Source organism: Toxotes jaculatrix, chromosome 5 (assembly GCF_017976425.1).
Source record: "Toxotes jaculatrix isolate fToxJac2 chromosome 5, fToxJac2.pri, whole genome shotgun sequence".
NCBI lineage: Eukaryota > Metazoa > Chordata > Actinopteri > Toxotidae > Toxotes > Toxotes jaculatrix.
The window spans coordinates 19,215,210-19,241,396 of NC_054398.1; the positions used below are offsets into that span (position 1 = coordinate 19,215,210).

Here is a 26,187-nt window from a genome sequence, read left to right on the forward strand (position 1 = left end):
GAAGGTGAATGGTGTGGTGGACAGAAGTGGTGGAGACGTCTCTGTCCCGACTTGTTGACGATTTTGACAACTGATTATTTATTGTATTTGGAGGAAGCGTCCGTGATTTAGATGTTTGGATGAAACTCTGAGAAGAATTTCGATGGCGTGTTGATTCAAGGTTTTAAATATTGGATGATCCATGTGAATTTTTTAAAAGTCCATTTTTCAGAGGTGCTTTCACAAAGCAAAGGCTCAGAGTAACAGAGAGAAGCCCAAACCACTTCCTTCCTCTGTTTAAGTAGTGACTTTATCTGCTACCCTTGGCTTATTAATCAATTTTGCAGTACCTTTGCAAAAGTAATAATGATTTGACTTCTAAAAATGTGTATTTACCTTATGTTGCTTTTAGAAACTCAGACTCCTGATTGGCATGTACACCTCGGGGTCAACCGTCTTTCAGTTACATGTATACTTTTAAAATCAATGCGCTTCACAAAACCAGACAAACAGTGCATGTCCTTTTTCCAGGAAACATTTATTCGATCGAGAGACAGGATCGCATCTTTCCATAAACAAGTCAGTTAAATATTAACAAATTTACAGTCATGAGGAATGTAATAAAAAAAAAAAAACAAGAACAAAAAAAAAAACAACTCGCCTTAAAAAACCCAACCCAGGGACCCCCACCCAGGATAACGTCGACCACGATGGCGCTGAAACAAGAGTCAAATCCCATTTCCAGCTCCATTGTTACATGCTCTTCCATTCAGTGCTTCACAGTTCATCTTTGTCTGTTTTTGGCTGCAGAGGAACAACAAATCAAAGTTAAGGAAAGAAAAAAAAACAGCCAGAAGTAAATAATCTAGCATCTGAATTCTTTACATCCTAAAGATGCTACAGTTTGTTAAGTGTTCTCACCGTTTCTTCATCATCTTCCTCATCTACAATTTCATTATCTTCAGAGTCGTCCTCTGCTGGCTCTTCTGGCTCCTCCTCTGGTTCTTCGTCAATCTGCAGAATGGTCACATACTCTTTAACAAAACCCATCACTGAGCTGACACATCCAAAATTACTCAACTGGGCAAAGTGGAGAAGGTAGGGATGATTAAACTGTTTACAAAGAGAGAACATACTACAAAAAAGGAAAGTGGAAACATTTCCAATGAAAAAGGAACACTGTTTAATCAAGTCAGAGATAAGAATGTGTTCACTGGCTGCAGAAGAGGAGATATGACTTGACACACGCACACCGAAACTGGAAACACTTGCTATGCAAATGCCTATGCGCAGTAATACAGCATGTGGCAGGTGGCATTGACTTGCCTGTTCATCCAGGGGTACATTCATACTGAGTCGGAGCATGCGCTCTATCCTGTCTCCATAAGCCTTTGTGTCAGTCAGTTGGTAGCCCGAGCGCAGAGTGGCCGTCTCAAACAGAACCACGGCCAGATCTGAAGCAGTCTGGTCCTCAGCGTCAGTCTGAAGGATGCAAGAGATAGAAACTGTTAAGCTCTCTGCATTGATTGGTACATTTTATGCTCAAAAATAATGCACTTGAACCAATTAAAACATATTTATAGGTTAGATTATCATGTTAAAAACGGTAATCACTGATACAGCAACCACATTCCCATGTTCAGCCATATTAAATATGCAGTGCATTTTAAAGCTGTCAAAAAACTAAACCGCTTGATGTGAATTACATAACATTTATAGCATCATTTTTTAAATAAAAGAAACAAATCATTTGATAACATCACACAACATGGAATTCAAATAGAACAAGGGGTCAGACTTACATTGACTTTTGCAAGCATCTGCTTGATAAGAGGATGTTTAGGGTTGATTTCTAACGTTTTCTTCTGGCTGGCATAATAACTAAGGAAGAGAGAGAGAGGAATTGCCATATAAGCTCAACAGTCAGGCCACAGCTTGGCCTACATTTGCATTTTACGACTGTGACAACAAGCTTAAACATAGTTGGGAAGCACGGGATCATCATCACTCACTTCGTGGAAATGTCTTTTCCTGTCTGGTAAGCCTGTGCCTTCATGATCCTCTCCATGTTTCCTGACCAGCCATACTGGCTGGCAACCAGAGCACAGGGTGAGTTGGTGAGCCTCTGGGAGAGGATGGCCTTCTCAATCTGCATCATATGAAGCATCATATGAAGCAATGAGGTTGATGAAACAGACATAGCCAAGCAGCAGCCAAACTTCACCACTTCTGTGGCTGGTACTTAATTGCGATATCATGAATATTACAAATTAATGGTGCTCTACCTTGTCCTTCAGGGCCTTGTCCTTCAGCCAGGTGGTGAGGGGTTCATACTCTTTCTCCAGGGCCTCCCTCTTCTCCTTGGCCTTGTCGCTCTCATCAAATTTGACACCCTCCTTCGCCACGTTCTGGAAACGTTTTCCGTCAAACTCGGGCAGTGCCTGGACGCAGTACTCATCCACAGGCTCTGTCAGGTAGATCACCTCGTAGCCCTTCTTCAGCAGCCTCTCAACGAAGGGAGAAGACTCAGCCTGCAGAGAAAAAAAAAATACAGATGTGCTGTGATTCCTTCTTTGACTTTATGGTATGAATTTAAATACATGTCATTTAGTCACATCTTCTATGTAGGAGTGTTTAGTTTTAAATCGTTCTTACAAATCATTCCAACCATCCACTCACCTCCTTCCTGCTGGTACCAGCCATGAAGTAGATCTTGTCCTGCTTCTCCTTCATGCGTTCCACATACTGCTCCAGGCTGGACAGGGTGGTTTCGCTGTTGGAGGTCTGGAAGCGCAGCAGCTTGGCCAGACGGGTCCTGTTGGAGTGATCCTCAATGACACCCAACTTGATGTTGGTTCCAAACTCTTTCCAGAACTTATCATTGTACTGTTCCTCCGCGATCTTCTTGATCATGTCCAAAGTCTTACGCACCAGCTTCTTACGGATAACCTGAACAGGGACAAGATGAGCAATGATTTTGTTGCCATTTTCCACTCATATTAAGTTTTAGCGTTCTTTTTCTTACACGTTCTTGATTTCACAACTTTTACTCTGTTCTTTCTTTCCCTTTGCTCTTCCTGTAAAGCACTTTGTGATTTCTGCTGTGAAGTGTGCTCTATAAATAAGGCTGCCTTCCTGCTGGCTTCTCTCTAAAATGCCTCAAAGACCAAAATTAAAAAATGACATTTACAAATAAAATGAAACATAATTGGTATTGACATGAGGCATTAATCTTAAGCCATGAGGCTCACCTTGAGAAGTTTGTGCTGCTGCAGAGTCTCTCTGGACACATTCAGTGGGAGGTCATCAGAGTCAACCTAAGAAAATAAATGTACTTTAATCACAGTGCTGGTGTTGTTAAAGCAAAGGCTGAACAGCCCATAATATCACGTGGCTCCGTCATAATTACAGTTAGAAATAACTCACCACTCCCTTGATGAAGTTCAGGTACTTGGGCATCATGTCGTTGAAGTCGTCCGTGATGAAAACTCTCCTGACAAACAGCTGTGACAGAAAGACAAATTTATTTCAAAACTGAGCTCATGAAATGACTGAATATCCTTCTACAAGTGTATACAATCCCTTAAAGTGAAAACTGAATATTGCTCAAGCCACATACCTTGATGTAGTCATTCTTCTTGGAGCCGTACTCGTCAAACAGGCCACGGGGAGCTGAACTGGGCACAAAGAGGATGGACTTGAAGGTAACCTCACCCTCAGCTGTGAAGTGGATGTGGGACAGAGGGTCGTCGCTGTCCTGTTGGAGAACATAACGTAGTTTGACTTGCTAAAATTAAAACTTGTTGAGCCCACAAGGAACACACACACAACATACACTGATTTGTGACAAAGCGTTACTGTTCAGGTACCTACCTTGGAGAATGTCTTGTAGAAAGCCTTGTACTCATCCTCCTCAACCTCCTTAGCTGGTCTCTGCCAGATGGGCTTGATATCATTCATCAGTTCCCAGTCCCACACAGTCTTCTCAACCTACAACAAACATGATGAAACTTTTTTTAAAAAACAGAAGACATAAAAAAATATGTGTGTGTGTCCAAAAGTCCAAATTATTGTTAGTATGGTAAGTAAAAATTATTTTGACACAATTTAAAAAAAAAACAGTGCAACATGTTAATATCAAGACACATGTGACAGTCATCCCAGTATTAATTTTGTCCATATTAGCCACCTCCAAATGAACTTCCTACCTTCTTTGTCTTTGGCTTGTCTTTGTCCTCCTCCTCCTCTTCTACCTCAGCCTCGTCTTCAGCAGCCTCTTTCTCTGGTTCCTCTGCTGCCTCAGCATCTTCCTCAATGGGCTCCTCAACTGTCTCAGTCTGGCATGTTGAGAGGAAGAAATGATGTAACTGCCATTTATTCATTTCCATATTTGTCAGTTTCATAATCGAACTGAACACGGAAATCAAGTCCGAGTCAAAGTGTGGAGGGAAGTGTCTTAAGTAATCACCTTGCTGGCCCAAACATAGATGGGGAAGTTGATGAACTGAGAGTATTTCTTGACGAGATTCTTGATGGTCTCCAGCTCCAGATAGTCTGAGGCCTCCTCTTTCAGGACCAGTCTGAGGTTAGAAAAATATGGGAAGGATTTAATTTCAAAATAAATACTAATAATACTAATTATTATAATAATTATAATTATTATTACTAACAGTTGAACAGTCTCTCTTAATTGCCAGTAGATTGTGATATATAGACACTTCTCCTGTGACTACACATATATTCCTATTAGTTCTAGGGACAGAAGGGGGGGCCAATGTAAATAGCTGTAAGACTAACAGTAGCTCTTCATGATCTCAAAAAAGAACCTAAAACTGGTGTAGGCAACTTAACAACGGAAAAACAAAACATGAACTCACGTGATGGTGGTTCCTCTGCCCAGTGTGGTCCCGCGGGGGTCCTCAATGACGGAGAACTGATTGGAGTCTGACTCCCAGATGTGCTGGGTGTCATTGTTGTGCTTTGACGTCACAATGACTTTGTCAGCGACGAGGAAAGCAGAGTAGAAACCCACGCCAAACTGGCCAATCAGCTCTGAAGTAGACTGTCCCTCAGACTGCATCTCTGTCATCTTGTTGAGGAACTCGCTGGTGCCGGACTTGGCGATGGTGCCCAAGTTCTTCACCAACTCCTCTTTGGTCATTCCAATACCAGTGTCAGTGATGTGGAGCATGTTCTTCTCCTTATCAGACTGGGGATTTGAACAATACACTTAAGTTACCAACAGTGCAAGAGCTATTAACAAAGTCAACATATATATATGTAAACTCCCTCCACTTATCATGCATACTTTTATTTTGATGGTCAGCTCTTCATTGGAGGCCAGTGCATCTTCATTGGTTAGAGACAGCAAGCGGATCTTATCCAGAGCATCAGAGGCATTGGAAATCAGCTCCCTAAGGAAGATCTGTAACAGATAAACAAAAATAATTTGAGCATTAGTTTAGCCCACCCTGATGAAGTCTGTAAGCCATACCATACAACTAAAGAAGTTATCTTGCAATACTGCTGATTGTACTTCAAAATACTATTTATTCCTGCTCACCTCCTTGTTCTTGTAGAGGGAGTTGATGATCAGCTTCATCATACGGTTGACTTCAGCCTGGAAGGCATGTTTTTCTGACTTTTCTCTAAGTTCCTTAATCTGAGCTGCATTCAACCCATCCAGCTGGACAGCCTCCTCCTCTCTGAGAATAGACAGATGCATACACAGGTGATTATGGCGAGTGCAACAACAGGAAGTCATGGTTGTCAAGAAAAATATGCAAATTTTTTCTCCCCTCTAGAGATCAATATCCAAGTTATAAGGGAAGACATACAAGATGCCCTAATCTTAATATGGGACGTGAAGCAAATCCTGCAAGGCTCTGCCACCACTAAAAATTCCAGGGTTTCTCTGTTTGTTTGCACAAGCTTGGTCACATTGACCTTGTATTGTTAACTTAAGGTTTAGTTGACCTTCTCAGATAGAAACACCCACAGCTCGCTCAACTTATACAGTTTGAAAATATATTCAAAGTGAGACCTACCTCTGCACCACCTCATCATCTGTTCTGGAGCCATCCCTGCTTTTACCCAGGTCCTCCTCTACTGTCCCATCCACATCAAGTTCATCTTCTGCCTTTACAGCAGCTGCCAGGTAAACAAATAGATGTTAGATTTGAAAAACCTTTCTAATTGCTGCAGGCATACGTGGAGAAGTACTCAGCATTTAAGATTATCTCAATAAGAACGACGTTCTGCAACGACATGATCAAAATCACCAAATAGATAAGGTGTAACGTTTGGTAGGCTGGTTTTTACAAGTTAAAATATGGATGTGCATCGGTGCAACAGCAACTGTTTTTCATAGCGATGTTAGCTAGCGTCAGGCAGCTTTAATATACAATGTGTTTCAATCAGAAACTTCTGGAAAGGCATTTAAGAATAACGGGTACTGGCGTTACTCTGAGAAATCCGTGGGAGCTACACAAACCATGCGGTCTAACATTAACAAATGGACAAAATTAAACTTGGAAACTGGAAATATAAGAAGGCTGCAGTCACAAATGAGCAGAGAGTTAACGTTAGCTTACCGGCTAACCTTCTTAGCTACAATGCTGGGTAATTTCAACAAAGTGGGACGAAATAGCAACTCTTTTCGCTACTCACCAAAGGCTAAGAGCGCAAAAAGAAGACCTATCAACCAAACTCGCTTCATTTTGCGTTGAACGACGACGTGACCGTTCAGCTGTTGAAACAAAAGCCGGGGATCACTGCACGCAGCTCTGCCTTTACTACTGAGACTGACAACCTGCCTCTCCCACCAAAAGAGCCCACTCTGTTAAACCCGTGACCACCGGCCAATGGCTGCGCACCACGCACAACCTTCAGCCAATCACAGCAGAGCCCATGGCACATGTTGTCCAATCAGATTCTTCAACATAAGTCGATACCCTAAAATCGTGGCTGGACACCATTGGCCAAGAATGAATGATCAACACATCACTTCCGAAAATTTACCTTTCATTGTGGAAAAAGAAAATCTCAGACAACACGTTAGTTAAACTTTGATGTTCTTATGCAATGTCACAGTTTCACGCTTGACTGACAATATAGATGCAGACATTTTTGTTTTTGGCTCTGTTGTAACAAACTATAGCATTATATCTGTGTGTGTCTATGTTGCGTCTGTATAGTATTTTGGCTATCTGCATTGTCTTTCCTATTTGGTGTATATTCACTGTAGTCAGAAATTCTGCTGTGAAAGTACACACTGAATGAGCACACATCTACATCTCTGATCTTTCTCCATAGGATGGCACTGTTCAGGTAGTCTGGTGAAAATGCAGATGATGGCAAACAGTTATTTCCCCTCCAAACACAGAATCTGATCCATCTCAGATTGTGCCTTACTGGAATCACCAGTGGATAATGTGCATAGTATTATCATATAAATGCACACATTATTGTGCCGTTTGCTCAACATGTCTGAAAGGTGTGTGCCTGTCTGTGAGCGATCAGGCTACAGGTGTCAAATAGAAGTTATAGTTAGAGTTATGGGTGTGACAGGGTGGAATGTATGTGTGTCAAATCCCCAGTTTTACTTCATATGATTTGGGTCTACATAACTTGATTGATCGCAATTTTTTTTTTTGGACATTTGCACCATTGAAATACAATATCAATATCTATGACCCAGCATTGTAGAGTTAGACCTTCACTGTTTTAGTTTACACTGAGGTCATTTTGTTGAAGCTGTATTTCTTCTAATTCCTTCCACTTTTTCCTTTTCTCAAGTGACTAACACACAGTAGGGCACAGTGTTATTCTATTACAGGAGAATTGTAGGGCTGCAACCAACAATTTCCTTCACTGGCATTTTTTTTTCTGTAATAATGGATTAATTACTCAGTGATTAAAATGTCAGAAAATAGTAGTAAACGTCCATCATTGATCCCTGAACAGTGGATTGTAAAAACTTGAACAGCCAATCAGTTACCAGAAATGTTGCCTTTTTTTCTTCTTTTTGTCAATTGATGAATCGATTAATCAGTCGTTTCAGCTGTAGAGTACATACATTACAGGAGTTCTGTATAATAATGGATCTTTTTCTGGATTATATATATTTAATGCACGTATCTGGTGACTGTCTCAGCTGTTTGGTGGACAGTAGGAAACGACTGAGCTCCACACTCGAGCGCCTCTGATTCGCTGGTTGGCTGGGACCTTGCCAAACACGGACGTGACGTACAGAGCAACCATCCAGGGACACTTTCGGTATTTACAGAGGAGCCTGTGAGCCGCATGCAGTCGTCCGGGAGCCCACTGCGACCTACACACGGGCTGCCACTCAAAGAACAGAGCCATGGCGCCCTTGTCATTGCCCCTGTCGTCTCTCCTGAAACATAAGGAATGTCTGCAAAAGGCGAATGTTTTCTGTAGTGTCTTACAGGGTGTACAGCACCGGCCATTCAGGTCTTGCTTATGGAAACGGAATTTCGGTGCGGTATACCATGGAGTCGGTCAACTACTGTCACACCAGCCCAGAGCCAAAAACTACGCAGCATCTGTTTGTAGCAGCTCTTCAGACGGTCAGGACATGACAGAGAGGCTGTGGTCTGTTTACAATGAGACCAAAAGGCAGACACAAGGTATGAACACTGATAAAACAACGGAGTGATCATTCATTCACAGATATACAGCACTGCGGTGAATACACAACTGTTATTGCTTTATAACCCTGTTATGACTAATGTTTCCAGGAGACTAATGCTCCATTATTTCCGCAGCCTCACATTAGCAGATTTCCAAACAATAAACTCAACCATCAAATGTCGTGGAAATAATCTAGTAGCCACAGTCTATGATAATTTATTTCACAACATCAGCACTTGTAAAATAAAATGCCAATTCAAATCCATCATTTTCTCAAGGTTGTGGTATTGTTGTAGTGTGTTGCAATATATTCCTAAGTCTTTCTGTTATTTTATCCAAATTCTTAAACACAGTTTCAAAGCCATATCCGTAACTTGGTTATTAATAGTGTTTTGCATTTAAGTTGAACTCAACAACATGAAACCTTGTAAAATATAATGTAATAATACTTAGTGAAGTGCATAATGTCCAGTATTTGTTGAGAATATGTCAAAGAAGGGTTGAATCAACCTTGTGGTGATTTTGAAGTGCTTTTATACAAAATAAAACCTAGTATACTAAGGTGTTCCTATTATATAATATGTTATTATTTATTTTACCAGTTATGCCCAAGAACTTATAAATTCTAAATTAACAGTAATTCAGGTACCAGACAGAAATGTACCTCCAGTATTCGTTTGGGTCTGTACAGACGTTTATGGACAAAAGATTTTAAGTTAAGTCACATCTTGCTCCTTTTTGCCTTCACTTGAAAAAAAACAGGCCTTTTCTGCTCAGTGTTTACAACCAACTAAATCGTGAGTTCCTGCATTCTTTAGAAAGTGGTGGTACTGTCTAAAGCCAGTAACAGCTGTTGAACATAAACAGCTACAAATGCAGGTTTTCCAAGTCAGTGTATACTGGCACTTATTCCCAAATGGAAGCAAACTGCAAATAACCTCTAGTGCGTCTCTCTCTCTTCTCAGATTTGATCTCGGTCATATCCACAAACTCCGTCAACCCTGACACCATTTTTGCCAACAATGAGATGAGCCTGCGAGACATAGAGATCTACGGTTTTGACTACGACTACACCCTGGCGTTCTACTCCAGCCACCTCCACACCCTCATCTTCAACATAGCCCGGGACATCCTCATCACTAACCACAGAGTGTGTGCAGTGTGGGACTCTTGAAACCTGTCACTTCAAATACATTTTTGTTCCAGATACAGACAGAATTATTCATGTTCGTCAGGACAATATACTGTATAATCCTTTGTCTGTGATGTAGTCACTCATTTCCACTTGTGATTTTTTTTTTGTCTATTAGTATCCAGAGGGTCTGCGAAAGTATGAGTATATTCCAAATTTTGCTGTAAGAGGACTTCACTATGATGTTCAAAAGGTGAGATCTTTTTTTTTTGTCTAAGTAAAATATAAAAATATTTTGCATATGTTGAACTGTAAGTTCAGAGTGATGATCAATTTTATGAAAGAATTCAATGATTTACTACAGGCGCTGCTGATGAAGATAGATGCTTTTCACTACATCCAGTTGGGAACTGTATACAGGTATCTGTGCAATGTATTACACCAGGGCAGTGGCTAAAATATAAAATTTATACAACACCGTGTGAGTATAAAATGTTTCACTCCAGGCAACAGATGTACATGTAGTTTTAGGAGGTTGCTTTGTAATATTTCATGTTTCTCCTACAGGGGCCTTCATCCAGTTCCTGATGAGGAAGTAATTGCCATGTATGAAGGTTGCCATGTACCGCTAGAGAATATGAGCGACTTTTATGGCAAGGTAATAAGCACTTTTATTAACACAGGTACACAGATGTAAACACAACAGAACATAATTATGTTAATCACTCACTGTCCTGCAGAGTTCCCATGGCCACACCATGAAACAGTTCATGGACATATTCTCCCTGCCTGAGATGACCCTCCTGTCCTGTGTCAATGACTTCTTCATGAGGCACAACATTGACTATGAGCCAGTCCATCTCTACAAAGACGTGAAGGTGAACTTTCTTCTTATCATTCATCCTTCGTTTATCCGTGTTTTGAAATATTGTGATCAAATGACTCAGCATCACTCTTCTTCTCCCTGATTGAATCCCCCCTGGGGAGCAGTGTGTGTAAATAAAAACCATAAAATCCAACCACATGAATGCTAATGTATTTACATGTTTGCAGTGTGCCATGATACTCTAGCCATTCAGTGCTGTTTTAAATTTAGCTCCGAAAACTGGTGTCTAATTTTAGTAGAGCAAACCCGCCTCCAGCCATCTGCGTCTGCTCTCCGGTGGCTCCGCTACTTCAGAGGGAGAGAGGCGAGAAAGAAGCGCTGTGTTCTCCCTTTGAGGGCAGCTGTCATGCTGGTCCTGTCTGTTCTGTGTGACACTGTAGCATTTTTGACAGATCACTGTTATTAAAAGCCCTCACACACACTCTGTTCCACGAGTGCCTCTCATATCTTTTCAAGGACACCCTCCTTAGTCTTTTTTGTTCTTGACAAGCCTGATTTATTATTTGGTGTTAACGCTTTCATTTTTTTTTTTTTTTTACTGTATTTTCCTTTAACGTCTGCACACCTCAAACAGCCTTTGTATATGATAAGCGTCCTTTAAGTTTGACCTTTAATGTCTAGCTTTATTGACTCTCTCACTGATTCAAAAGCACAAGATAAACTGTTGAAAATGTGGTGGAAAGTTTCTCTCCGTGCCACCAAAGTAACTTCACTCCAGGGTCTGTTTTCTTCATGTTTAATTTGTATTCAGAGATGCACTCTTTGTGCTTCCAAGTCAACTGTTTATGTACAGAGCAAAGTGTTGCTATGAGAGCTGAATGCTAACATTGTGTCACTGAAGTCAAGACTTCCTGGCTGAGGGCTGTTTACTTTTTCCTCTTCACAGGAAGCCATTAGAGATGTTCACGTCAAGGGCATTATGTACCGTGCTGTGGAGGCAGATATTGGTAATGCTCTTTGATTTATATTACTTTGTTTGAACTAATGTAAAAGAAATTATACGGCCGCATCTGAGCTGTTGCCGAGACATAAAAAATTGATTTGGAAAATAATGAGGCTGTACAAACAAAAAGCAGAGTTTTGTTTGCACAAATTATATCAGTACCACCCACTCTACCCCATCCCTGTTCCTCTTTTTCTTTGCCTCACTCTGTTTTCTCATTTTCCAGAGAAATACATTTGCTATGGTGAGCAAAGCCACGCTGTGCTGAAGAAGCTGTCAGAGCATGGAAAAAAGATGTTCCTCATTACCAACAGCCCTTTTGACTTTGTGTAAGTGTGAGCAAACAGAGTGCAAGTGTTTGTTGGCATGGTTAATTAAAAACGCTGGGTATTGGTATACAAATATTTAATTGGTGCCACTGCATAATGCCCCAACTTTTTAAGGATAGCCATTAAGAATCAAAGAGCTTTCTGTTCGTAAGTATTTGTAATTCATGGTAAGTCATTGACTGTGAGCCTCTTTTGAAGTCAGGGTTGATTGACCAGCTATGTCTGTTCAACCTTAAAAGGCTTCCCAGTACCCAAACACATAAAGCTTATTTCCCTGATTTAACCGCTAGTTGGATTCATTCATCACAGCAACGAAACATGGAATCGGCAGATTTAAAATAAAGCAACTGTTTCACTGAGTTTTGTTTAAACTCACACTAACATAGTAAAAGTTGGACATATTATTGCTGGTGTTTGCGTCATTATCACTCTGTGCTGTGCCGTCAGCTCAGTCATTTGTCATTGTACCCTCATCATGAGCTTTAAGATGCTGCTGACAAGGTAACATTTGAGTCTTTGTCTTCCTTAGGGACCGAGGAATGAGCTACATTGTAGGGAAGGACTGGAGGGACCTGTTTGATGTTGTTATTGTTCAGGCCGACAAACCTAGTTTCTTCAATGACAGGAGAAAGTAAGTGTGTTTGTGTCTGTAGCTCATATTAATCCATGTTATGCCTGTTATATCCCACTAGGGGTCTCACTGGACCACACAGCCAGCAGTCACAAGCAGCCTTGTACAATATTTGTAAACCAAATGTGCATAAGTATATGTGTATTTTTGAGCTATTAATATTAAAAGTAAGATTTGTCTTTGTGTATTTGTTCCTAGACCTTTCAGGCGAGTGACGGACAAAGGTGCGTTGCTGTGGGACAGGATTCACAGATTGGAAAAAGGGCAGATTTACAAACAGGTGTTGTACCAGGAAATTACCATGTCATGCCGGTTAAATATCTCTGACAGATTACTCCAGCATACACCTTTTGATGAAAAACATGGTTGATTTTTTTATGTGTCTTTGATCACTGTAGGGAAACCTTTATGAGTTCCTGAGACTCACTGGCTGGAGAGGATCCAAAGTGCTCTACTTTGGCGATCACATCTACAGTGACTTGGCTGTAAGTGGCATCCAGACGTATGTACAACAAAGGGCCAATTATAACTACACAAAAATCTGTGGTACAAAATTTTATAACGATATGAACACCGAGGGGAGCCCTGCTTTGACCTTGCTCCACTTAAGATGTTATTTAAGACTGAGTTCAAAGGATGTTCTTTACTCACAGCAGTCTAAATGTTAACATTCTGGTGCAATATGCACATAGCGAGATACTGAGCAAATGCTAGAAATAAATCAATGATGCTAAAATAACTGGGTTGAGAATAATTCATGCATTAAACCACAGCCACTGTAGCACTGCACCGGCTGACACACATTTTAATGAGTGTCAGTGTCTCCTGATATATCACACCTACCACATCTACAGAAGTGAGTATGACTTCACCTGATTTACCTTTTTTACCTGTTACCTAGCAACTTACCAACAGCTGCCCCTCATCTGCACTAAACAAAATTACTAGCATCTTTTTTTTCTTATTGTATCACAATGAATTATAACAACCTGAATATTTGAATGTGTGTCTGATCAGCTGTAAATGGTGATAATGAAACACATCTTTGGCATAATGCCTTGCTGGTGGCTGGCAGCCAGCTGTCAAACATCTCATCTTGCTTATTTAGAGGGATGGAACATGGCGTGTTGGGTTTACTCAGTCAGCCTCACTGGCTGTAGGATGAAATCATTACTATAAGCGGACACAGAGCAGAAGCATCTCTGAGTTACTAAGACTTTACAGGGGAAGAAGGGATGGAGCAATATTTTATTTTTTCCCCTCATACAGTTGGATAAAGAATTCTGATACACAGAGTCTGAAAGGATGTCCTCATTACTCAGATCCATTTCAACTTGGTTTTTTAATTTCATGTTTGTCTGATGGAACAGATAGACTTTGGTTTTAATTGGTGCTGTTTGCACTGGCCACCTAACAAGCTGCTCTTCACTAAGGCTTTGGGCACATAATTGCAACCAGAAGGATTAAGGCTTGAAGTCTGTTTTCTTTCATCTCATGTGCAACTGCATTGACTGCATGTTGGGCTGTGAGCACTGTGTATTGCATTTCAGTATGCAATACTTCTGTGATTGTATATATGGTATGTAAACTATGGGCCATAAGTTAGAACCCCTCAGTTTTTCCATTTGTTATTTAAATTTACATAATTTAAGGTTTCAGTGTTTTTGGAATTAAAACGTAGAACAAATAAACAACTGCAGAGTTTAAAAACACTGAAAGTGAATTTAATCTAAATTCTTTGACTCATCCGACAGCCAGACATACTCGTGACATTCTTTATACAGTGGAAATCAATATGGTTCACAAAGTTCATCCCAACACTGCTGCAGAAGTTCCCACAAACGTGTTACAGTTGCAGGTTGTTTTTCCTTTCACCTTCTGTCCTTTTCATCCAAAACCAGCTTCATAGGACTCCATTTCCTTCTGATAGATACAGTGGGTACAGAAAGTATTCAGACCCCCTTAAATTTTTCACTCTGTTATATTGCAGCCATTTGCTAAAATCATTTAAGTTCATTTTTTTCCATTTTCATTAATGTACACGCAGCACCCCATATTGACAGAAACATGAAATTGTTGAAATTTTTGCAGATTTATTAAAAAAGAAAAACTGAAATATCACACAGCCATAAGTATTCAGACCCTTGGCTCAGTATTTAGTAGAATCACCTTTTTGAGCTAATACAGCCATGAGTCTTTTTGGGAATGATGCAACAAGTTTTTCACACCTGGATTTGGGGATCCTCTGCCATTCCTCCTTGCAGATCCTCTTCAGTTCTGTCAGGTTGGATGGTGAATGTTGGTGGACAGCCATTTTCAGGTCTCTCCAGAGATGCTCAATCGGGCCACTCTGCCATAAAGCCCCGACTGGCAGAGGCCTGCAGTGATAGTTGACTTTCTAGAACTTTCTCCCATCTCCGGAGCTCAGCCACAGTGATCTTTGGGTTCTTCTTTACCTCTCTCACCAAGGCTCTTCTCCCCCGATTGCTCAGTTTGGCCGGACGGCCAGCTCTATGAAGGGTTCTGGTCGTCCCAAACGTCTTCCATTTAAGGATTATGGAGGCCACTGTGCTCTTAGGAACCTTAAGTGCAGCAGAAATTTTTTTGTAACCTTGGCCAGATCTGTTCTTTGCCACAATTCTGTCTCTGAGCTCTTCAGGCAGTTCCTTTGACCTCATGATTCTCATTTGCTCTGACATGCACTGTGAGCTGTAGGGTCTTATATAGACAGGTGTGTGGCCTTCCTAATCAAGTCCAATCAGTATAATCAAACACAGCTGGACTCCAATGACGGTGTAGAACCATCTCAAGGATGATCAGAAGAAATGGACAGCACCCGAGTTAAATATATGAGGGTCACAGCAAAGGGTCTGAATACTTATGGCCGTGTGATATTTCAGTTTTTCTTTTTTAATAAATCTGCAAAAATTTCAACAATTTCGTGTTTCTCTGTCAATATGGGGTGCTGTGTGTACATTAATGAGGAAAAAAATGAACTTAAATGATTTTAGCAAATGGCTGCAATATAACAGTGAAAATTTTAAGGGGGTCTGAATACTTTTTCGTACCCACTGTACATACAATACTCCTTCCTGCAGTACAGTATTGTCCTAATAATGCATCAGAGGGTGTAGTAACACAGTTTGTTCCAACATTGCCTTTGTGCAGACAGACGGTTTGTAAGTAATCAACAAGTTGAGGAACCTAATTTGAGGTAATTTCCTGAATCATTGACAAGTCAAGCTGTTATACAGTATTTTGGGTTCAAGATTGGTCTTCTGGTCCTTTGCTCTGCAGGATCTAACACTGAAACACGGTTGGAGAACAGGTGCCATCATCCCTGAGCTGAGGAAAGAGATCAAGATTATGAACACGGAGCAGTATGTGCACATGATGACCTGGTTGCAGGCACTGACTGGACTCATTGAACAGATGCAGGTCAAGACACTTAAAAACTTTTGTGTTGATTTCTTCCTTTTGCCTCTAATATCAACTTTTTGTGCTTAACTTTTATATACTGTTCCCATACAGATACACAGGGATCCAGCCTCTCAAGCTGTCGTTGAGGAGTGGATCAGAGAGAGAGAAGCCATGAGGTAATGGACATAATTACTTTGGCATTCATGAGAAGTTTGAATAATTTACTGAGCTCTTGTAGAACTGATCTAACCATATGGTTATGTGTTTGTGTTTGTGTGAATATATTTTAATGGCAGGCCACAGACAAAGGACATCTTCAACGCTCAGTTCGGGAGCCTTTTCCGAACGTACCACAACCCCACTTACTTTTCACGGCGACTTTCGCGCTTTGCTGACATCTACATGGCCTCCATCAGCTGCCTGCTCAACTACGACTTCCAGCACACCTTTTTCCCTCGCCGTACTCCGCTACAGCACGAGTCCCCCTTCTGGCCTGAACACAGCCCCGCCGGCCTGAGTGTCTCCTCGCAGCTCCACAGGACCAAAGCAGAGTCTGATTAGAGAGAGAAAGGAAGACATTGTTAAAAAGACAAGGACTGAATGATCTCCATTGCTAATTTAAACTTAACTTTTTTTTCCAAGTTTTGAGATATGGCATTTTAGAAGATGCATGCCACATTTAAGTTATGTATAACTGGTAACAATCATGTAAACTGTTGATATTAAGCTTTAAATTAAATAGTAATGTAGATCCTGTCAAAGAACTCAGTGGATTTAGTGCTTTTAAGCCAAATGACACAACAGAACAAGCATTTTGACAATTTGAATTTAAATATGCCTACTTTGTATTTTAGAAATTTTCTTTGAAATTTGGAACATTGAAGGCACTGATTGTTTTTGGGTTTGCGTGTGTGTGTCTGAGAGAGAGATTTTGTTGTGCGAGATTACACGAAGATGATGCATTTACACTGTTTAAACAATAGGAGGCAGTCACACATCAAGTTTATCATGGTGGATCTCTTTAGTACGAATTGTACACCTTCTTTAAAGATCATCTTTGCCTTTTTTATCCTTTGCATCTGTGAAAATGTGAGAGACTGTTGGTGAAATACTCAGATGTGACATTTACAGTACAAACTCTGTTGCCTTAATCTCTTGTTCACATTACTGCAATGTATATATTTTTGTAATAGCCTAATATTATTTATGGTGATCAAGCTTTTCAGATTTTGTCCACAAATATTTTAATTCATTTCATTTTAAAGTGAATATTGTGATACACACTGCACACGGATTCCCAGAGATCTTTTGTTTTGATAGTTTTCGCACAGCACAGCCTGTATGTCTCATTTTAGCAGATGAGAAATGGTAATATTTGTCAGGAAAAAAATAGAGCATTATTTCTATATTTAGCATGAATGCTGTTATTTGATCTGTGAAGGCAGCACACTGGGTTTCGTGGGTTTGTCACTTTTTTTTTGCAGCAAATGTGTGAAATTCTCTCACACATGCTGCAATGTTGGCTGGAGAGGATGTGTTTCATGTATAAGCTGGAATATTGCAGTGTGTAATGAATTTGAAAAAAAAAAGGGAATTCTTACATACCAGTGGCCACAACCAAGACCTCATGGTTTATTTTATTTATGTGTTTCTGTAGTTTCAAATATGTCTTGATGAGTTGTATTTTTATTTCACTATTTATTAAAATAGAAATGGTTTAATGATCCAACCCCGTGTTTATGTCATTAATGTAAAGCAACTTGATGTGATTGGATAAAACCATGATTGGATTTAATTTGCAGGTATGTGTTTATTGAATGTGCAGTCCACTTTTTCTACTAACTGTATAAACAACAAAGGAAACACTTCATAATTTGAAAATTAATTTGAAGGACTAATTGATCCCTTGTTAATAACTCTTCAACTTTCCAATTACCATTATAGCTGCGGGTATATTGGAATTAATCCCTCCAAATCGTGTTACGGACCAATTTTCCATATTGCATTTGGGGCTTTCTCTATTAGACAGGTGCACAATCTGTGATCTTGGAAATAAGAAAAGCCGAGTAGTTCGACAGGGATCAGACAATGATAAGATCAATGACGCTGTTTCCTGAGCTAAGCAGAGGGTCTGCGGGTTCAGTCTCTGGCCTCACAGTTGTTAGGACTTCATCTAGGCACCATGGACAGCAACAGCACTCCATGGACCTCCAGCTCTCATCCTCCATCCATCCACGACGAGGTGGTGACCGTGGCGCCCACCATCTTCCCCCGCGTGGGCTACAGCATACTTTCTTTCCTCATGTTCATCAACACGGTGTTATCAGTTTTTAACAATGGTCTGGTGATAACCGTGATGCTGAGGAATCCGTCTCTTCTCCAACCTATGAACGTTTTTATCCTCAGCCTGGCTGTGTCTGACCTCATGATAGGCCTGTGCGGCTCCTTGGTCGTCACCATCACTAACTACCAAGGCTCTTTTTTCATTGGCCACGCAGCCTGTGTGTTTCAAGGATTTGCGGTCAATTATTTTGGTAAGTGGAGATGTGAGACAGGAGTTTGTTTTTTATTGACCATTGAGACTTTGAGACAATCTAGCATTTTCTGTGTTTGGAGGTCTTTAATTATGATACATAATATACAACATTTTAAAGAATGAAATGCCACCTTATTGTTCTTTCACTTAATCACTGAATGATTATGTTTGGGCTTTTTGAAGAAGAAGTCTTTCTGTTCACATCAGAGTTTTCAATGAAATCTCATGGTCTTCTCATAGATGTTTTCTCAGTTGATGCAGTTAAAAGAAAGCTTGTCAGTGAACCTTGATCTAAGATTTTTTTTTTTTTTTTTTGCTTTCCCAGGTCTGGTGTCTCTCTGCACTCTGACCCTGCTTGCTTATGAGCGGTACAACGTGGTGTGTAAGCCAAAAGCTGGTTTAAAGCTCAGCATGCGGAGAAGCATCATCGGGCTACTATTTGTCTGGGCTTTCTGCTTGTTTTGGGCTGTGACTCCTTTATTAGGCTGGAGCTCCTACGGACCGGAGGGAGTCCAGACCTCCTGCTCTCTGGCCTGGGAGGAGAGATCGTGGAGCAACTACAGCTACCTCATCCTCTACACACTCCTCTGCTTCATTTTGCCTGTTGCAGTCATCATTTACTGCTACTCCAAAGTGCTCAAATCCATGAATAAGGTGGGTTTAGTATGGCTTATGTATATTTATCACACTTTTACTACATTAAAACAAAATTTAAAACTCACACCTCCTTCTTCATCTGTTTGCAATCTACCACCTACAGACTAAAACAAGTTTTTTAGCTTTTAATGGGGGTCAAATTTGTTTTCCACTCGCAGCTGAACAGGAGCGTAGAGCTCCAGGGTGGGCGTTCGAGCCAAAAGGAGAATGATCATGCCACCAGTATGGTCCTGGCCATGATTATAGCTTTTTTTGTTTGCTGGCTGCCCTACACGGCCTTGTCGGTGGTGGTAGTCGTGGATCCAGAGCTCTACATCCCTCCACTGGTTGCAACCATGCCTATGTACTTTGCCAAGACCAGCCCTGTCTATAATCCAATCATCTACTTCCTTTCCAACAAACAGGTAAGCAGCTAAAGTATGCGTCTGCTGTGGAATTGAGGTCCAAAGGCACTGTGAACAAAGAAGCACAAGAAATACAAGAAATTTGCATGTCTTGATGTCTGAGATGAACGCTCATATATTTCTTGACAGGGTGTTTACGTATTTTTATGTCCAACAGTTCCGTGATTCCGCTCTGGAGGTGCTGTCGTGTGGCCGCTACATTCCCCATGGGCCCACCAGTGTCAGCATCAACATGCATTCGTTGAACAGGAAGAGTCAGCAGACTTCCTTAAGCAGGAGTATCAACATGCACAGCAAGGTGTTGCCTCTGTGACGCTCTCCAGCAAAAACAAAGGCGCTGCCGTGGTTGTCGGTGTTTATTGGTGCCTCATCAAGGACACAGACCTGCACATCTACAGGCTCATGTCTTTCAGAGAGGTCTTCACTGTAGCCAGATGAGAAAAGAATCAGCTCAGAGACTTATGGCTGATATTCAGAAGGTGGATAAGGCAACAGGGAAACTTTAGTATATACAGTAATCAATACAATACCACTGAAAAAGGGTTTATTTTGCTCATCTTTTGTTTAATCTCTTTTTGAGACTACGTTGTTTTGGCATTTTATTGAGCTACATAATATTGCAGAGGTGTTCCTGTAGTTATTGTTCATCCCCCTTTTGTAATCATTAAGATGGCTTTATTTCTGTGATTTGTTCAGATCAATAAACTGTTACCTTTTTCACATTGATGTTTGCAGGTGTGTGTGTGTGTGTGTGTGTGTGTGCGTGTGTGTATGTATGTGTGCATGTGGGAAACTAGCCAAATAGAAAGGAGATCTCGAAAGAACAGAAAACATTGGCTGAAATGAATGTTTTCATTTGTATTCCTTTTTTTCATTTACATGCATTTTTAACTAAGACTGGGCAAGTCAAATACAGCCTGACTGCAGTGAGAGACTGTGAGGAAGCCAAACCTTTGGCCCCTGACTTTTTGTTCATAAATAAAATGCACTGGACCTGTTTTTGTGTAGTGTGAAAACACGCTTTCTACTTTCTGAAAGTCACTTACATTTCACGGAGTTGGGTAATGAAATATTGATCCATACATATAGCAGACTGTGCAACCCCCCCCCCCCACCACCTTTTTTTTTTAATATTACAAGGCCTTTTGGTAGCAAGTGCTCTGATTTTATGTAAGAAATACTGCACAGCACCTCTTCCTATGTAATGCTATTATGCAAATAAATAAAATTAAAGTCAACAGTAGCCATCTCCATCACCCAATCAACACTGACAGCTAGGCCAAATAATTTTATGCAATTACGCAATAATAACATTCACACTTTCTAGATGCCTGCTGCACAGAACACAATAATGTTACATTGCTGCAGTATATCCAGGCTTAATTTTGCTTGTAAGCACAAGTGTGAATACAGGGTTTACTCAGTACAATTATTTTTCATTTGCAGGGAAACAACAAAGGCAGCATAATGTGCTAAAATCATGTTTGCATTACGCACAAAATCACATTAGGAAAACATAGGGAAATTTGGGTGCACTTGTTAAGTAAGCCTGCAGCACCCCTCACCTTAAACAGCACCTGTTTCATCAATGGTGAGTCAGTCAGGCAGTAAAAGACTTTCATTTTTCTTGGTTAGCCTGTTCTGTGGTCTAGCTTTTCTGCATTTGTACTGTTTGTTGTTGTTGTTGTTGCTGTTGTTGTTATTGTTTTTAATCTTTATGGACGGTTCAGTGGGGAGATTAGACAGTTCAGAGAAAGATGACATAATGACATAGTCTCTGGGCCTGATTCAAACCCAGGACATCGTGTCTCACATGGCACGGACCTGAACCCACACTGAGACACCAGAACAAAGATTAATATGCGTCAGTGAATAAAGATGAAGTGAAACCAAACACAACTGAAGAGAATTTTAAATGCTGAGTTAGTGTTAGCAACTGGATTATAATGTTTTTGATTAGTTATTTGATTATTTACTTTATTTTGTTGTTCTGTTTCTTTTTATTTACATCCTATTGTTTTTCTATATGTGTCTCTGTTCCTCTCTCTCTCACTAACTCTCAAGGTGTGATCAGCTGGTCCCACCCACCTGTGAACTACAGACCAACCTCTCATCCGTCACATTGAAATACAGTTGTGCAATCCACTGCATCAACACCTAATATGAGGATAATACAATCAGCATCAAGAGAGTTCATTCCCCTTTTGACTTTGTTTAACTATTGTACTCTGTAGAACAACAGTGTTGTTAGATGAGTCTGCGTGTAAAACCTTTGTTTGGTCTGCCTTTCACTGCACACTGTGCACACTAATCTCTTAGTCTGTTCATCCAAGTTATTTCTTATCTTGTCCTGCTCTCTCCCACTCGCTTGATGTAAATATTGTAAATTGGAATTTAATTCTAAATAAAATATTTTTTATTTGTAACTCCTACTTTGTCTCATCATTTCTATTTTAGCAAACTGCTTATTATGTTGTCACAGTTCATGGTGTCCCAAAATATTTGCAGTTATTTGTTAGCACCAAGAAGTTTTTTCCAGTAAACCTCCAGGTTTTTTTTTTTATCTATATGCTTTTGAGAGACATTTGATCAGTCTAATATGAAGCCTGGTCAAGAGGAAAATGTATTGTGTTGATCTAATCCCAGATTTGGCATAGTCCATAAGCTCTTGCATCTGAAGCAAAGAGCATTTCACACTTTATCTCCAAACAGGATTACACAATGTCATGCTATAATCCAGCAGCATGGTTCCCTTTATTTCCTGAGCCAATTCAAGAACTCCCAAGTCATCCATCTGGCATGTTTAATGCAAACCTTTTAACCTTTGTACGGTACTGTATTAAATTAAATGGATAGCTGTTCAGTTCACACACATATGCACATTCTATGCATCACTCTGCCATTCATCATTAATGCATTTCATCTGGTTGGCTTTTTAAAGTTGGATTTCAGGATTGAGACAACTATGACGTAACTGCTTTTCAATTAACAACCATCTTTTTTTTTTTTTTTTCCAGTTGTCTCTGATGTGAATACACAGCACAGTTCTTAATGAATGTGAACAGTGAGGACTCCCAGGTGACCCTCTGATGCTGTGGAGTGATAATGAAAAGGGCGGACACTTTGACGTAACTTGTCCAAGCTACACATTCACCCATTAATATTATTCATTCAGCGGAGAATCGCTTGCCTTAATGTATGTTAGATCATCGTTTGGAGAATGAAGATATAGAACTAAACATGCTGACTCTTTGAACTTGGAGATGAGAGCCGAACCTACACCTGCATGGGACTCTGGTAACAACACCATTTGGGAGGAATACATCGACATCACCTTTGTAGTGGCAAACAGCTTGATTCTGTTGATAACTTGTATTGTGGGAATCGCAGCAAACATTTTTGTGATACTGGCAGTTTATCACCAGAAATCACTGCAAACTTCAAACAATGCACTAGTGGTGAGTCTTGCTATTATTGACATCCTGCGATGTGTAATTGACTGCCCCATTCTTCTAACCATTGTTACGGCTGTGCATCAAAATGGACATGCGGACGAGTTGATCTGTGATGCACAAGTGGCCTCTTTCTCTTTCAGCTGCTGTATCCAGCTTTTAACACTGGCATGCATAAGTGCAGAGAGATACCAGGCCATTGCACAACCGTTCAAAACTAGTCAACGAAGAAAACGGATCATGGTGCTAATTCCAGTCACATGGACCTTGGCTATTCTGGTGGCTGTTTTTTGTCTCATGTTTGTAAAGGACTCACCCGTGCATATGAGATGCAAAAAATCACAGAGCGAAACATCATCCTCCTATGACACTTTTGGACTTTACATTCTGTTGCCACTGTGGGCAGCTTGCTTTAGCGTTATCATTGGATTCTATGCTCGCATATTTATCCTTGTGAGATCACACAATCGCAAAATATTTGACAAAGGCACTTTTCCACTTTCTAAAAAACACAAAACTCAAGATAAACAGAAGAAAGAAGAAACCACAGTGGAAAATGGGAAGTCTGGGCAAAACCAGAAGCTGAGCAAAAGTGTTGCTCACGTGGAACCGGTGACACAAGTTGAACCAAATTCAGCACAGAAAGATTCTTCAGCGGTTTTACTGACCTCAACAAAAGCTGCACAATGTGTCTCCAGCTCAGAGAAAAAGAAAGAATTAAAAAATACAGTGGAGATAACTGACTTGGAAACAGAACAGCCTTGCCCTCCTGCAATGCAGGTTGCAGTGCAGACTAAAGAGAAACCTTTTAAAACAGAGCAATCTAATCCCTGTGCCACAAGAGTTGAAGCAAAACCATCAAATGAAGGTTCTGTTGGCAGTGTTAAGAACTCAGCCACAAAGCCACAGAAGGTGTCAAGCAATTTCGACACAGAAAGCCAGTCCAAAGAGAAAGTGAAAAGTGACGAAGTACCTTCTGAAATGAAAGAAAGCAGCCCTCATGTTCCCTCCTCTGCACAGTTAGAAAAACCTGAATCCACCTCTGTTTTACTGACGGAACAGAAACAAGCTAAGAACAACGATGGAGGAGAAACACTGGCCATTACTACTGTAGATCAAACGTCTTCATTACCTCCAGTCTCAGGCAATGCTCCTGAAACAGAAGCTCCAAAACAAAATTTGGAGGTCGAAGGTGCTGTTTGCATAATGCCTTCAAAAGCAAATAGAGACAGAGCGAACAAAAAGAAGGAAGGTAAAATGGCTAAGCGTGCCGGTTACATAATTGTAACCTTCCTCTTGTTCTGGCTGCCACTGATCACAACCATCGTGGTGAATTTTGTGGTTCACAAAAACAAGAATATACAGGTAAGTGTTTGTAGCTGTTAGGATGCAACTTTTACTGACATTTTCCAAGTCAAAAAGTGTAATACAAAGTTTTTGTTTGTAGTAGGTGAATATCAGTGCTTGAATAGTTTCTTGCTTCTCAATTATTTCTGACCCATGAACTTACTTTTGGGTCGCAAAAACATCATGACGTTAGCTATTAAAAAACTGTGATGCAAATTTGAGTATGCTTGAGCATGCTTTTAACTGAGCTATGTGTGTACATATAAAAATATGTATATGTATATACATGCAAAAATTGTACCTTGTACCTGTGACCTTTTCCGTACGACAAATGACCATGTGTGTTGTGTGTATGTTGTGTACTTTGATAGCCATTACACAAAGCCTATTAAACGATCTCTAACGCTTTTTAAATTCAGTTAATTTTTTTTTGTTTGTTTCAGATAAAGATCATTCAGGATGTGGAGATCCTGTCAGTGTCTGTTGCCTGCATCACTTCACTGAGTGACCCGATAATTTATGCTGCAGTCAACCCCCAGTTTCGATCAGAGTTTTACAGGCTAAAAAATAAGGTTAAATCCACATTCAGTGACAAATGATAATATTTCCACTTCTGTCTACCTTTGAGTGGCACTAGACCAAATGACCATATTCAATATTTGTAATGTAAATGAATATTAAAATGGTTAACATTTGTCTCGCTTTTGTTCAAATATTAACTGAATTAAACCCCAGACGCCAAAGTTTGAATTTTTATTTGGGTATAGGAGGCCTATTATTTTATATGCTGCTGTGTTATCTTAGATTTCATGCAGGCTGACTTCTCAGCAGTTAGTAAACACTGCAGAGAAGAGGCGCTGCATGCTGTGAGAAGCAGCCTGGACCGATGCAATCAGCTCAGCGGGGGTATGCTGCTGAGTTCTGAGTGAAACAATCAGTGAGGTCTGCTTGTCTGTCTCCAGAGACCCTGCAGCCGGGACCCACCACTGGGCCAGTCAGGTCCTCACATGTCCTCCAGCAGCACCTACTTATTATCCCATCCCTGTTATTAGTAATGCTCTTTGAGTAATCAGGAAAAACATTATGAAATCCACCTAATTGTATTTTAGTTTGATTTAAAGAAAAAAAAAAAAAAGACATGGGTCACGTAATGGATGTTTCAGTAGAGCTACAGTATTTATTCTATCCACTGCACCAAATCCACAATGTGTGATTATTTGTCCCTTTTCCTTACCCTTTATATATGTACTCATTGACAAGATTTGTATTTCATTAAAAGCAAAGTGTTGCAAAATTTACATAACATACCAGCCTCATTGTGTTTCCTTCCATCAATCTCATTTTTACTGACAAACCTCCAACAAGAAGCAGAGACATACCTTAATAAAACGGAATTCTGCAATGACAGCATGCAAATCCTTAATTCAACCAGTTAACAGACAGAAATAGTATGCCAACAATTGTCAACTAAATCTAGAAATAAGAGGAGCCAACTTCAAACGCGGTTGATAAAGTTCTAACCGAGATATTTACAATATGAAAAATGTACAAAATGGCCCTTTAACACAGTGAAATCTACCAAGTCTCGCCTTTGAATGTTATAATTTAAGAGGAACTCGGTGGAATTGATGTTCAACACTCTTTTGTGTGGTTTTCCAGGTCAATACTATGTGTCCACGCTGGGGTTAGTATTAGTTAAGTGTTGCAAAGAACATTCACTTGTATTTCTACCTTGTAACCTAACTAATATGTACCCTGTATTTCTCAGTATCAGTCGTTAATTGATGACAGTGGCTTTCACATAGATCCACATCAG

General features: G+C 40.3%; 4 protein-coding genes across 4 annotated transcripts; 3 read left to right on the top strand and 1 right to left on the bottom strand.

Moving 5' to 3' along the window:
- Positions 1-537: 537 nt before the first annotated feature.
- On the bottom strand, positions 538-6,795 carry hsp90b1 (heat shock protein 90, beta (grp94), member 1). Its single transcript, XM_041037887.1, has 18 exons — positions 6,649-6,795; positions 6,027-6,129; positions 5,543-5,684; positions 5,288-5,404; positions 4,857-5,188; positions 4,448-4,559; positions 4,188-4,316; positions 3,853-3,969; positions 3,599-3,736; positions 3,406-3,483; positions 3,231-3,296; positions 2,659-2,928; positions 2,265-2,510; positions 1,992-2,128; positions 1,782-1,860; positions 1,306-1,461; positions 901-993; positions 538-783 (listed from the first exon to the last, which is right to left on the bottom strand). Exons 1-18 carry the CDS (start codon positions 6,695-6,697, stop codon positions 757-759), a joined length of 2,391 nt encoding a protein of 796 aa, XP_040893821.1. The 5' UTR covers positions 6,698-6,795; the 3' UTR covers positions 538-756.
- Positions 6,796-8,276: 1,481 nt separating this feature from the next.
- On the top strand, positions 8,277-17,701 carry nt5dc3 (5'-nucleotidase domain containing 3). The gene is made up of 14 exons (XM_041039144.1): positions 8,277-8,630; positions 9,600-9,784; positions 9,945-10,019; positions 10,131-10,186; positions 10,334-10,424; positions 10,507-10,644; positions 11,539-11,599; positions 11,822-11,924; positions 12,454-12,555; positions 12,754-12,835; positions 12,954-13,040; positions 15,853-15,993; positions 16,087-16,151; positions 16,272-17,701. Exons 1-14 carry the CDS (start codon positions 8,345-8,347, stop codon positions 16,534-16,536), a joined length of 1,737 nt encoding a protein of 578 aa, XP_040895078.1. The 5' UTR covers positions 8,277-8,344; the 3' UTR covers positions 16,537-17,701.
- Positions 17,702-18,157: 456 nt separating this feature from the next.
- Positions 18,158-19,885, top strand: parietopsin. The gene is made up of 4 exons (XM_041039145.1): positions 18,158-18,509; positions 18,837-19,165; positions 19,327-19,572; positions 19,730-19,885. The coding sequence occupies exons 1-4, from the start codon at positions 18,158-18,160 to the stop codon at positions 19,883-19,885; spliced, it is 1,083 nt and encodes a 360-aa protein (XP_040895079.1).
- Positions 19,886-22,835: 2,950 nt separating this feature from the next.
- Positions 22,836-25,300, top strand: LOC121181984 (D(2) dopamine receptor A-like). Its single transcript, XM_041038233.1, has 3 exons — positions 22,836-24,389; positions 24,815-24,959; positions 25,176-25,300. The coding sequence occupies exons 1-3, from the start codon at positions 22,836-22,838 to the stop codon at positions 25,298-25,300; spliced, it is 1,824 nt and encodes a 607-aa protein (XP_040894167.1).
- Positions 25,301-26,187: the final 887 nt, after the last annotated feature.